At 44.1% G+C, this 14,443-nt stretch overlaps 1 protein-coding gene across 2 annotated transcripts in view; it reads right to left on the bottom strand.

Annotated features, from left to right (window-relative positions):
* Window positions 1–14,443, bottom strand: part of LOC126354413 (transmembrane protein 198) — a 331,011-nt gene that overhangs the window by 177,550 nt on the left and 139,018 nt on the right. For both annotated transcript variants that reach the window (XM_050004032.1, XM_050004033.1), the window contains exon 2: window positions 1,822–2,197. In XM_050004032.1, coding sequence (XP_049859989.1) covers window positions 1,822–2,191 — 370 coding nt within the window. In that variant the 5' untranslated portion in view covers window positions 2,192–2,197. The remainder of the gene's footprint in view (window positions 1–1,821; window positions 2,198–14,443) is intronic.

Here is a 14,443-nt window from a genome sequence, read left to right as displayed (position 1 = left end):
CAAGAGACTCATGTATTCACCAGTAGAGGGTAGGAGGAGTTGGGGCAGACCAAGGAGAAGGTACCTGGATTTTGAAGCAATAGGTTTAACATCAGAAGAGGCACCAATTTTAGCACTGGATAGGGGATCGTGGACGAATTTTACAAGGGGCTTTGCTCCAGACTGAACGCTGAAAGGCATAATCAGTCTTAAATGATGATGATGATGATGATATGCTGAGGTTACTGAAAGTCATTTTTTATGAAACAAAGATTCAGTTACAGTCAGTAATTTATTTAACCAGCAACTTCAGTTGCCTTTACTTTCAAAATTTAGTATTCCAGACTGGGTAGTTGTAAACTAAGTGCTTTCTGATTCATTTATTTTCTCGCGAACTCTTGTATTTGGAAAAGGGTGACAACCTTCCGTTGCCACACCTGTGACTATTTGCTTAATTTTCTTTGCCATTACCTTCCTTAAGGTTCTAGTGGCGTTTGATTATTCCTTTTTTGCTAATCAGTATTCAATATTTTTTGTATTAAAATATTACGTGGTACCCTTATCCCCCTGTGCGGCTCGTGAACGATTCCACTAAATTCCACCAATTTCAGAATTATTTTCAGTTTCTAGAATAGAGTCTTCCTTCACAAGAGTCTATTGTGCACTTTCCTCCAACTACCCGGTGTTATTTTGCTTCGATGACGATAGTCTCACTCACTCTAAAATTTCAGTAGGTAAACGCGATCACGGTCAATTACACACTAATGGACATTAAAATTGCTACACCACGAAGAAATGCAGATGATAAACGGGTATTCATTGGACAAATATATTATACTAGAACTGACATGTGATTACATTTTCAAGCAATTTGGGTGCATAGATCCTGAGAAATCAGTACCTAGAACAACCACCTCTGCCCGTAATAACGGCCTTGATACGCCTGGGCATTGAGTCACACAGGGCTTGGATGGCGTGTACAGGTACAGCTGGCCATGTAGCTTCAACACGATACCACAATTCGCGACCATCATGATGCTGTAAACAGATCCTGGATTCATCCGAAAAAATGACGTTTTGCCATTCGTGCACCCAGGTTCGTCGTTGAGTACACCATCGCAGGCACTCCTGTCTGTGATGCAGCGTCAAGGGTAACCGCAGCCATGGTCTCCGAACTGATAGTCCATGCTGTTGCAAAAGTCGTCGAACTGTTCGTACAGATGGTTGTTCTCTTGCAAACGTCCCCATCTGTTGACTCAGGGATCGAGACGTGGCTGCACGATCCGTTACAGCCATGCGGATAAGATGCCTGTCATCTCGACTGCTAGTGATACGAGGCCGTTGGGATACAGCACGGCGTTCCGTATTACCCTCCTGAACTCACCGATTCCATATTATCCTATTAGCCATTGGATCTCGACCAATGTGCGATACGATACGATACGATAAACCGCAATCGTGATAGGCTACAATCCGACCTTTATCAAAGTGGGAAACGTAATGGTACGCATTTCTCCTCCTTACACGAGGCATCACAACAACGTTTCACCAGGAAACGCGGGTCAACTGCTGTTTGTGTATGAGAAATCGGTTGGAAACTTTCCCCCTGTCACCACGTTGTAGATGTCACCACCGGCTCCAATCTTGTGTGAATGCTCTGAAAAGCTAATCATTTGCATATCAGACCATCTTCTTCTTGTCGGTTAAATTTCGCGTCTGTAGCACGTCATCATCGTGGTGTAGCAATTTTAATGGCCAGTAGTGTAATGCAATCCAGTTGGGATATTAAGAAGGGGAGGTTAAAGCACGAAACTGGATATGAAGACTCCGAGGGGTACTCACCGAGCAGGCTGTAGACGACGCCGAAGACGATGTACATGGAGCAGATGATGGCGGCGGCGGCGTCGGTGTCCGCGGCGGCGCCGTAGTCGAGTCTTGGGGGGCAGGCGGCCGCCCCCGCGTCCGCCCCCGGATGTCCGCGGCCGCCGCCCGCGCCGCCGCCGGGCCCGCCGCCCACCACGGGAGGCCCGGGCGCGGGAGTCCTTGGCCCGGCGCCGCCCCCATGGCCGCGGCCGCCGCCCCCCGCCACCGCGCCGCCCACCGTCACTGCGACGGCGGGCGCCAGCGTCGGAGCCGACGGCAGCGCCGACGACGTTGCCGGACTCGTCACCGACGCCGGCACCGACACCGACAGCGACAGCGCCATCGCCATCGCGGCCTGCCAGCACACGGCGGCGTTAACGTCCACCCCCAGTCACGGAAGACATTTAAAACTAGTACAACAAAAGCCTTCAAAAGACGCCAGTCAGCGAAATAGCTAATACAAACTGCCTATTGGCTTTGAAAGGTGTGTGCTGAGATTCGATCAGGATTGAGCCAGTGAAAAATGTCGATAGTTCCCAACCGCAAGGTTGGACGAGTAGTACATCTTCGAGTAGTAAAATCTTTGACAGCTAACAGAGCTAGGTGCACGCGGTAAAAGTTTGAGTAGTGGTGAGGAGATGCGCAGAGACAGCAGCCGTGTTTCGACTCAGAGCTAGATGCCTGCAGGAGGCAGCCGGGTCGTGACACCATCAAAGTAAGAATTGGCGCTACGCACATAATAAGCTATATATTGAACGGATCTCGGCACATACCTGGGGAAACTAGAAAGAATAATTAATAAAATAGGGTTTTCTTTGGTTAAATAATGTCTAAAAGCTAGATAGAAATCTCATTGTTGATGCAATATGCGTTTTGTGAAACTTTTTCGTAAATCCATGCTATAGAAGTTTTTTTTAGTTTTTCACATCTGCCTTAAAAGTTTGAACAAAAAATGTTTTTTAGATAAAATTAAAGTTTCAGCTCACACCTTATGTCGTTCTCCGCAACCTGTGCTTGCATTGAACCAAAAGGTACATTAAAGTAAGGTTCCCATGAGTAAAGCTACTAATTTCATTTATCAGAGTAAAATAATCTATATGCCATTGCACAGTTGGCAAATTATTCAGATTAGGACAGAATTTTTATTAAGTAACAAACAGGGCCAAAATGAGTAAAGTTATCTTGAATGACAATTTTATGCCATTGCACTACGGCTGAGTTGAATATATGTTTTATTATCGGCTAAACGGGAAGTCCACAGACGCAGTCAGATGCAGGTTGGTGACTTTCATTTATTTTTACCACTAAACTTTCATGCAGTAAGATGTGTATTTTGTGTATTAATTTTCCAACAATATTTTCATGCAGTCAGATAAAGTTCAGTTCAGTTAAATACGCAGTCAGATGCGAGTTTTATTAAAGACTAAAGCAGTGACATGCAGTTCAGTCTAGTTTAAATAGAGAATTTTTATTAACAACACTTTCAGCTTCTGTTTCGGGTTCTTCGGCCGACGTTCATCTAATGATTTTACTGACGTTTCGCCAGCACGAGTGGCTGGCATTGTCAAAGCTTCACCCTCCATTGCAGGTGGTGAACTGGAGCCGAGCTCGCGGCCGCAGACTATATGTACCTGGCGCGCCAACGTCCGAGGGCATCTCCGAGGTCATTTCCGGTGCGGTTCTCCTCTTGCTACCTGCGACGGTCGTTCACTGCAGTACGGGAAGCCAGGATCCGTTTACCTTAAGGCTTTCCTCTTTCTTGTTGAAACTGTTCTCGTGTTTTTGTATTTCTACAGCTTCTCTGAACAAAGGCTTGTGATAGTGCTTCTCTACAGCCAGAACTTCCGTGTCGGCGAATTTTATTAGGTGGTCGGTCTCACTCAGTGCGTGCTCTGCCACGTCCGATTTCTCCACTTGCCTCAACATGCAGTGTCGCTTATGCTCTTTGATCCTGGTGTTAGCTGATAGTCCACTCATTCCGACGTAAAATTTTCCGCATGTGCACGGTATACGGTATATTCCCGACATTGCAAGTGGGTCCCTTTTCTCCTTCGCCGATCTAAGACGCCCTTTGATCTTTGTCGGTTTGAAAATCGTCCTTAGGCTATGTTTGCGCAATATACGGCCGATTCTGTCCGTCACTTTGGGAATGTATGGCAGAAAGGCCGTACCCGACGTTCCTTTTTCTGCCAATAGGCAGTTTGTCAACAAGTGGCCACGAAAGCCCAAACAATTTTGAAATAGCTAATAGATTTAACTTCTGACAGGGTAGTGTTATTTCCAGTTGGAGTGTTTTCTATAACGTGATAGTCACAGGTGGATTTTGTTGGGCAATTTGAGGTTATTTTCCGATTTGACAGACCGCTTGAGGCCCATATCAATTTGTTCGTATCGACTTCCGCTACACCATTGTGATACGTTTTAAACAGTGTCCTTCAGAAACCACTGAGTACAGAGGATGGAGCTCCTCGATATAGGTACACATTTTCGCAACGGACACTAGAGACCCAGGATATGCATCGGCCCTCTGATAAAGCTACAATCCCCTTGAAGATATCCTCTGCAGAGAGAGACAAAACGTGAGTTTCAACAACAAATTCATCTGCATAAAATCCCGGAACGTTTTAATGAGTATGAGCTGAATTATTTCACAATCTTCCTCGAATACCTATTCTTGTAATTTATGTAACAGTTTCTCCCAAAAACAACATCGCGTCTAAGGTCTTCAGCATGTGGAAGGGAAATGAGATGACGTCTAGAATTTGCCTCGGGCCAGCCGGCGTACGAGGATACTCTACTGGTGCAACGACTAGTTACGAAAGGCAAGAAATCAAGGTACGAGTTCCAGTCCTGGCACAAAATTTCAAATTTCTTCCAGTATCCCTATTTAAGTAGACTCATCGTTCTCTTTACATTTTGTGTGCATTGTACTGACGTGCTATGATCCTAACAGCCCGTCTCTGAACTCCTTGTCTGTCTGTTGTCAAGCGTGCATCATGGGTACTACATACGTTGGAGAAGTATTCCAAAATAGGACATACTGGTGTCTTTGTATTTGGTTTTATTAACAGTCTTCTCACCTCCGTAACCGAGGTCGGGAACACACGCCTGTTCTGTGGCGCTCGACTTTGAAGATACACAGATCGAACCTGCTGGGTTTGGAAGAAATTTTCACCGCCAGTATTCGTCTCACAAGGAGGGCAGGGGTAGTGCCGTAAGGTTTCTCATCACCAGACTTTGTGCCAATTTAATGGTTTAAATTGCAAATCTCTCCGGAGTGTGTCAAGGACTGAGAGATTGTGACACTGTTGACGGTGATACATCTGAAGGATGAAGATGTCAAGTCCGGCGGTTGCCCCAACGCAGTGTAAGATGTGCACAATTTTCTTTATTCCTCAAAAATAAAGTAACGCAATCAGAATGACAGTTTCGTGTTCATTTTTCATGAAACTCACTTTAAATAAAAATTCCATGCTCGTAATGTTCATGCGTAATTGTTGTAATCATAGGGATATGATAGGGCAAAGGGGACGGTAAAGGTTAAGACTGGCACGTCTTCGTAACATTGACTGAAACTCTACGTGCTCGGGGGTGCGCGCTGGTCCAGGATAGGATCTAGGCCGCTGTGTGCGGCGTTAGCACCAAATAGAGCCACAAGGAGGGCTCGTAAGCGGTACACTGCGCTCCAGAGCAATGTGCGAGGTGTGAGGTAACGGCATGTGACTTTCTGACACTCGTGGATTACAGTGGGCCGAGAAGAAAACACTGACACAGTTTATACCACTGCACAATATTATTAACATGGGAAACTCCCATCGCATGTCTCCGATTTAGTTGTAAGAGGGCCCAGTGGACATCTCGTCAAAAACTGAACACAAATCAAGCACGAAAACAGGAGAAAGGTGTATTGAACTGTGAAAAAAAAAAAAAAATCTGTAAACTGTCCAACGCTAAGAAGCGCAATATGGAGCAACCAGAATGAACTAAGTGGTTAACCACGACGCCGCGACTATTCAATCAGTCTCGATATTGCACTTCTTAAGCTGTTTTATCGCAGTTCAGTCTTCCTGTTTTCATGCTTGATCTCTGTTCAGTTTTTCATGGGCTATCCACTGGGCCATCTTACCACTAAATCTGAGGGGTGTGCGATTGCGAGTTTCCCCCGAGAATTGTCTCAAACGTCGGATGTGGAGCACTTACGCACCACTGGCCTCGCCGACTAACCTCTTCACACGATTACGATGACTTAAGCACCACGCGACTATAGGATCGACGCTTAAAATGATCATTCTCAGTGGCTCTTTTGAAAACAGCGATTTTCCAAGAATATAGTGTTTTGTATCAGTGAAGATTGGGTGTGGTAGTCGACTTTACTGACCTACGTCGTTATTTCTGGGATAGGTTCTTGATTCCACGATTCCTATTGACATGACCAAATGTCGTAATTTATCTAACAGAATTTAACAGAGCTGTACCAAATTTTGCTCGTTTGAAAAATTCTTGAGAAAATCTTACTTAATGAACAGCTGGTTTGTATACTAACAGGCCTTCAACAAGTACTCTTTTATTTGGAAGTATTTAATTTAATTTGAATACTGGCACTAAACAAGTTAGATAATGAAAGAAAATTGCTGTTGCTCCTACAGTATGTGTTGATCGTTTGGTGTGTAGTATTTCAGCGATGTTTCAACTGATTTGTTTCATAATGTTATTCATTTTTTTTCTGATTTATTTCATTAATCTAAAAATAAATTTTTCAAAGTCAATGTTTATGTGTTGCTACGTCTAGATTTTGCTACGTTCAAGGTTATTTCAGTGTTACAGCAGTCACAGTTCGTTTTATTGTATTGAGAATGATATGTCTATAATACTGAGCAGGGTGATTCAGACATTCTAATTTCAGTAATAGCAGGGAGCATTTACATCGGTAAGCTGGTTCAAATGGCTCTGAGCACTATGGGACTTAACATCTTAGGTCATCAGTCCCCTAGAACTTAGAACTACTTAAACCTAACTAACCTAAGGACATCACACACATCCATGTCCGAGGCAGGATTGGAACCTGCGACCGTAGCGGTCGCGCGGTTCCAGACTGAAGCGCCTAGAACCGCTCGGCCACTGCGACCGGCACATCGGTAAGCACGATACATAAGTGGGTAATGGGGTTGCACACATCTTTGTAGATTACCAACTCCACTTCTCTGATCAGTTGATTTTGTAGTGATGTTTGTCCAGTCGTAGTGGCCACCGCAATATTTCAAAATTATCTAAGTTAATTTCACGCCACTAAATTATTCACCAGTGGAAATATTCATTTCCGTGGAAGATCGGTACCAACTTTAATCTTTGGTTCATTAGAAATTCCATATCAAAAATATTGCAGTTGAGTGCGTTTGTCATTACCAGCGAGTTGTATATTATGTTTCCCCCATTTCTATTATCCAGTATTTCGAACCGATAGTGTTGCTTCCGCAATGCTTAGGTACGAGATCACACGGTCAAGTGGTTTAAACCGATCGCAGTGTGGGGAAGTTATAGGGCCGCCTTGGTCATATTCAAGAGGAGTCTGTGCCGGAACCGGATATTAGCGTCTCCCTTATCTCATCCAAATACAACACAACCATGACACCACACTATGCAGTCGCCTATACTCAGCAGATACACTTAAGACTCAAGAGAAAATGGGTCATTGTGAATAGAGCAAGAAAACCATTTCCGATTAGATGCCTGAACTTCCTCCTCGGAGTGTCCCAACCAACAGCGCCCTACTAATATTTCCTTCTTCCACTAACAGTCATCTGGCACTTTCTCGCGATACTTTGAACAGCATTCAGCTTACTTACTACATATTTCCTGTTTCGTTTCATTTTAAGTCGCGTCGCAATATAATTCTAAGATATTGAAATCATGCGACAGTTTGTAGTGCAGTTCTTCTCAGACCATTATTCCTAAGTGCAATTACACATTAGCTGGTACCACAGCGCTTCCCCCCCCCCCTCCCCCCCCCCCCCCCCCCCGGCCGCGGTGGTCTCGCGGTTCTAGGCGCGCAGTCCGGAACCGCGTGACTGCTACAGTAGCAGGTTCGAATCCTGCCTCGGGCATGGATGTGTGTGATGTCCTTAGGTTAGTTAGGTTTAAGTAGTTCTAAGTTCTAGGGGACTGATGACCTAAGACGTTAAGTCCCATAGTGCTCAGAACCAACCCCCCCCCCCCCCCTCCACCGCTTCCACCCTCTGTTGCCCCTCCCCCACACTCTCACCAACTTTAGCACTTAACTAAACTGTAGAATGATGACTTTTATTCTAAATACGAAAGATGAATGATATTTAGTTTGTGTGTTTGTGTGTGGGGGAGGGGGGTGTTAGAATGAATGACGAAGGAATTAATGGGGCATAGTAAAGGCATCCACAACCCCTCCTCAGATAAGAAAGCTATCTTTCCACAGTGAGAATAGACATTTGTTACGAAACATACTTTTCCTGTATTACACCTCTCCATTGCGACACTTGCTTGACCTGCGCAGTGCAACTCCATTTAAAATCGATCAAGTTAAAATGTTCGTAAATCACTTGATTGCTGCACTCCTTACTACGGAACTGGCAGAAATTGGAAGACTTCAGGCTGTTAACACTTTGTGTCTGACCACACCCACTAACAGTGTTAGTAGTAATAATAATAAGAATAAGAATAATACTGTGTACATTGTATAGTGGTCCTTATGTAGTTACCGTTGTGCCACGCTGTCAGTTAATTCATTAATCTGTTTCGAAGTGAGCAATGGAGTAATTTCTGGACTACTACAATAACTACTTGGAGAAAACATTTTCTTGTGATATTTAGCATTTGTTACTTATATGTTTCACTTTTTATCACCAGCGCTGTACGGGACAAAGCACAACATGTGACTATGTGAGGAACCTTTAACCTCCACTACATTAATGCTACTAAATGAGAAAAGTAATTATTGATAATTTATACAATCAGTATTAGTCTTAAAAACTGTGTTAAAAAGTAATGATCTTTTGAAAATAATTTAGTTTCGTGACTGAAACAGAATCGAATCATTTAGTTTTTACCCCCCAGAAAATTTCATTTTGCCCCTCAGGGAGTAACTACCCCCAGTTTGGGAACCACTGTTCTACAAGTACCATTAATCTTATTATTGCGTACTATAAAAAAAATGGTTCAAATGGCTCTGAGCACTATGGGACTTAACATCTATGGTCATCAGTCCCCTAGAACTTAGAATTACTTAAACCTAACTAACCTAAGGACATCACACACATCCAAGCCCGAGGCAGGATTCGAACCTACGACCGTAGCGGTCGCGCGATTCCAGACTGTAGCGCCTAGAACCGCTCGGCCACCCCGGCCGGCTACAAAAATTCACACAGCAATAAATTAGCTACACCGAGAAACGTTTTGTATAAACAGAGTCCAATTGAACTAAGAGAATTTACTTGATAGGTAGAAACAGTCGAACGAAGGCCACTAAACAACGGGTATGGCACACTGTAATATGCTCTCGATACCCGCAGCCACAGCCATAGGCACGGAATAGGCACCACTAGCGTCCAGATAGGACCTGGACGGGGAACCAGTGTGTCAGAGACGGATGCATTAGCACAATAAAAGATAGTTGGTAACACTGACTTAATGCAAGAATTATGTAAGAGGGAACTTTCTTCGCGATCATCAGATCAACACTAACTTGAGAGCTGCCAGTGGACACTAATGTGGGATACGTACTCTTCCGCCTTTATGATGGCACGAACTCTGCTGGGGTCACTTTCAGTGACGCATCTGAATGTCTGTGGAGGATTGGCAGCATATTCTTCCTCAACAGCCGAAACCAAATGAAGTAGTTATGGCGGACGCTGGCGTCTGGAGCGACATCAACGTTTTTACTCCGTCCATGTCTCATTGACTTCACATCGAGACTCTGGGCCGGCCAGTCCATTTCAGGAATGTTATTGTCCACAGACTTTTGCCTCACATGTTCTGTTTCACATGTCATGCTGTTATAGTCATTGTCCCTGAACTATTCTTCTACTTTTAGTGTGGCAGAGTGCAGTAAAATGTGTTCATACTCTTCTGCATTTACAGTTTTCTTAAGCGCAATAAGGGGACCACACCGAGAAACACCACCATACCGTAAAAGTAGTTTCTCGATGCTTTACTGTTGGCACTACACATGATGGCAGTTAACGTTCTCCAGACGTTCGCAAAACCCAAACCCACAGGATACAGCGTGATTCATCACTCCAAATAACTTGTTTCCACTCATCTACTGTCTAGTATAGTCGCTCTTTACGCCACCCCAAGGTTCACTTAGCACTGCCTACGAAAATGTGTGGCTTATGAGTAGTTGCTCGACCACTGTACCCAGTTGTTTTTAACTCTCTACTTACACACACTGTACTCATGACTAATTTCTTCCGCTGGTTTCATGCTGTTTTTTTACATCTACACTCCGAAGTAATCAACGTTCCATGTCCATGTCGAGGGTGAGTCAAATGAAAAAGTTAAATATTTTTTTTAAATATTATTTATTGTGCAGAAGTGGTACAAAGTTTTATAACTTTTCAACATAATCTCCCCCACGCTCAATGCAAGTCCTCCAGCGCTTACAAAGTGCATAAATTCCTTTAGAAAAAAAATTCTTTTGGCAGTCCGTGCAACCACTCATGCACCACGTGGCGTACCTCTTCATCAGACCGGAACTTCTTTCCTCCCATTGCGTCTTTGAATGCTCCAAACATATGGAAATCACTTGGAGCAAGGGCTGGTGAGTATGGTGGATGAGGAAGACACTCAAAATGCAGGTCTGTGATTGCTGCAACTGTTGTATGGGCAGTGTGGGACCTTGCATTGTCATGTTGCAAAAGGACACCTGCTGACAGCAATCCATGTCGCTTTGATTTGATTGCAGGCCGCAGATGATTTTTTAGGAGATCTGTGTATGTCGCACCGATGACAGTGGTCCCTCTAGGCATGTAATGCTCCAAAATGACGCCTTTTTCGTGCTAAAAGAGAGTCAGCATAACCTTCCCTGCTGATGGTTCTGTTCGAAACAATTTGGTTTTGGTGATTAGGGATGGCGCCATTCCTTGCTCTCTCTCTTTGTATCCGGTTGGTGGAAGTGAACCCAGGTTTCGACCCCAGTAACGATTCTTGCAAGGAAGCCATTACCTTCTCGTTCAAAGCGCCGAAGAAGTTCTTCGCAAGCATCAAGACGTCGCTCTCTAACTTCAGGAGTCAGCTGCCGTGGCACCCATCTTGCAGACACTTTGTGAAACTGGAGCACATCATGCACAATGTGGTGTGCTGACCTATGACTAATCTGTAAACATGCTGCAATGTCATTCAGTGTCACTCGGTGGTTTTCCTTCACTATGGCTTCAACTGCTGCAATGTTCTGTGGAGTCACAACTCATTGTGCCTGACCTGAAAGAGGAGCATCTTCCACTGAAGTCACACCATTTGCGAACTTCCTACTCCATTTGTAGACTTGTTGCTGTGACAAACGTGCATCACCGTACTGAACCTTCATACTTCGATGAATTTCAATAGGTTTCACACCTTCACTACGCAAAAACCGAATAACAGAACGCTGTTCTTCCCTGGTGCAAGTCGCAAGTGGGGCGGCCATCTTTATCCTGATACTGCGGCAGTGTGTGTGCATCTGCACTATGCTGCCATCTACAGGCCATTCTGCATGCTGTTTGTAGCACGCTTACCAACTTACAGGATAACGACGCGAAATTTCGATTTGTTATTAGAAATTTAAGGTTTTCATTTGACTCACCCTCGTACATGTGGTCTGTTTGGTCTTGTTTTAGCTGTGGTTGTTCCTTCGCATTTCCACTACGCAGTAGCAACACAAACAGTCGATCAGCGTACCTTTAGAAGGGTTTTTACTGAAGTGTTATCTTCTGACAGGTGCACGTTCGAAGTGGCTGAACTCTCCTGGCCGACCTGTGGTGCTATTAGTGCTTCTCTGCTGACAGTACAATAGTCCCTGTCTCCTTTTATAGTGGCGGCTCCGCCTCTTGAAACATATAGTGGTTAATTCTGCGTTACATAGGGGCGTACGGATGCTTTTGGTAAGACGGTGTATGTGTGTTCTAACACGGGAAAAGAAGGCATTATGGAACAGCAACAACAGTTATTGCCAGATAAATTGGTTAGTGATGAGAGGAATATGAGCTGGCTAATAGTCGTTAGGTGACTGTCTCAACCAAAGCCAACCGCTGCCGCACAGCTAACGCCATGCTGAGGGCCACCTTCTCTGGGGTTCGTCGTGGACATCTCACAACGTGCTCTTCCCTGACTGGTTAACACTTCATCTGACAACGTTCCGTTTGTCTCGAAGCATGAACTAAAACCCGGCAAAAGCGAACCTTTGAAAAATTTAACAGAAAGGACATGTTATTGTTTTATTTATTTTTCCCAGCTGTAGTGTAGGACTGAAAGATGTATACAGTGTTTCCGTAAGAGCATGAAAAATTTAATAGCACATAGAGGACGCTCCACTGAACAATGTCAATTAGGGAACGTGCGGTCAGAGAAGCCAGCTTACGGAGATAACATGAATAAAATCACACTGCTGTGTACTTTTTATTCACATTAGTTATAATTAACTGCAAATACCATCATTGAAACAATGAACGTACCATTTGTACTGTATCCTACAAAATGTCCTGAAAATCGCGGCCATCAACCTCAATGCAACCATAACATCGGTGAACAAGGTTCTGACACCCCTTGACCAATATCCCTGGTGTTTCGAATACGTCACTGGCAACTAATTCCATCTCCGTGTCCACTGGTATCTCATACACAAGTGACTTCAGTTATCCCCATAGGGAATAATCAAGGGATTCAGGTCAGGTGACCTCGCAGACCCTGAAATGGAATCTCCCCTTCCAATTCAGAGGCCAGGAAATACAGCTGTGAGATGGTTGCGGATATCCACATTGGAGTTAGCAGTTGCACCGTCGTGTTGTATACACATCCTCTCACGAACAGCCAAGGGCATGTTCTCCAACAACTCAGGTAGAACACGAACCCCAAGTATAGGTAACCATTCAAACGGCCAGGCAGAAGATATGGCCCAATGTAATTATCACCTACAATGCCAGGCAACAAAATGTTCTTGATGGTGACTCTTCTGCAGGGTTTTCTTCATCCCGCACGTGGCTATTCCTGCTGTTCGAAGTACCATGACGGTCAAATGAGGGCTCGTCAGTAGAGGGACCAAAAGATGAATACACTAAGCAGATTTAGAACGATGTAGGTTACAGTAGGTACTTGGAGATAAAGAAGCTTGCACAGGATAGAGTAGCATGGAGTACTGCATCAAACCAGTCTCAGGACTGAAGACCACAACAACAACAACAACAACAACAACAAGTACTTGTAGTGCGGTCCGGTGCAACACGTTCCAGCACCACCTCTTCTAAATTGTGTGTGGGAGTGGTTCTCACGTACCAGGTCCCTCATCTTTTCTTTCTAATGAACCAGTCTCCCGCATTCGTCGATCGAGAGGAATAAACACTCGCCGTGATGGATGATGCCAGTTAGGATATCATTCCCTGTACAGCCTTTCAGCAGAGAGCATTGCAGCTTAACTTCTCCATGCACAAGGTGCACGTCAGTGAGTTCTGCGAAACTGTTCTGCTCTATCGTGTTGTACTGTACGTCTCTGAATAGCAGTGAGTAAAGAATGGGTCTGTCGTTGATTCATAGCACGTTCGATCACGGGACAATGTCAGAGCCACTTTATGGGAAAGTAAACAAAACCTACATCATGACTTTCTAGTAATCACTCTCGTCCTCCTTGTTTCCTTGCAGGAAATAAAGAACGTACATATAAGTAAACTGCACGGTACGTGTAAACTTGTACGCATGTTGGTTATAAATATGCTGGAAAACAGTAATGCTAGACAGAGCGGTAGACCAGTTTACTTTACTTCTTAAGTTAGCTTCTCCGACGCCAAGTTCCCTACCTCAAATTGTTCAGTGGAGCGTTCTCTATGTCCTGTTACATTTTTGCGCGCCCTTACGGAAACACCCTGTACATTGTTTGATAATTGCTTTTTGTTAAGGGGTTGGAATCAACTATCTGTTGTCTAAAATATACCCTGAGTGAAAATAAATGCTATTAATTTGTACTTTATTTACATTCCTGCAGCATTTTCCTTTAACCTGTCATTGACTATAAATGCGACATAAGATTGCAATTATTTTTAATGACTATAATTTTCAAAAAATAAAATTTCCATTGTGGTGTAACGAAACCGCTACCACAACAAATATCATGGCTAAATCACAAAATCAGATTTATCTGCATATAATACTGTTGTTCCTCCACGTAGGCCTTAGTGACAAACGAGGTCCTTTGGAATTCATGCAAAGAGCAGTCTTTTAGAAATTGGAAAGGAGGATATTATTATTTATGGTATCACGTTGCCCTCTAGATCTTTCCGCTCAAGTTTCCGCCATATGTTTCCGTGCTGCTCGCCCATGATTTCTAATGTCTTCTACCCACATTCCATTAAGTTATCCCCTCTGTCTTTCACATCTCTTGAAACGCAGC

The sequence above is a fragment of the Schistocerca gregaria genome, chromosome 3 (genome assembly GCF_023897955.1).
Source record: "Schistocerca gregaria isolate iqSchGreg1 chromosome 3, iqSchGreg1.2, whole genome shotgun sequence".
NCBI classification, from domain to species: Eukaryota; Metazoa; Arthropoda; class Insecta; order Orthoptera; family Acrididae; genus Schistocerca; species Schistocerca gregaria.
Note: the sequence above shows the minus strand (reverse complement) of the source record. Positions and strands in the feature narration are given on the sequence as shown.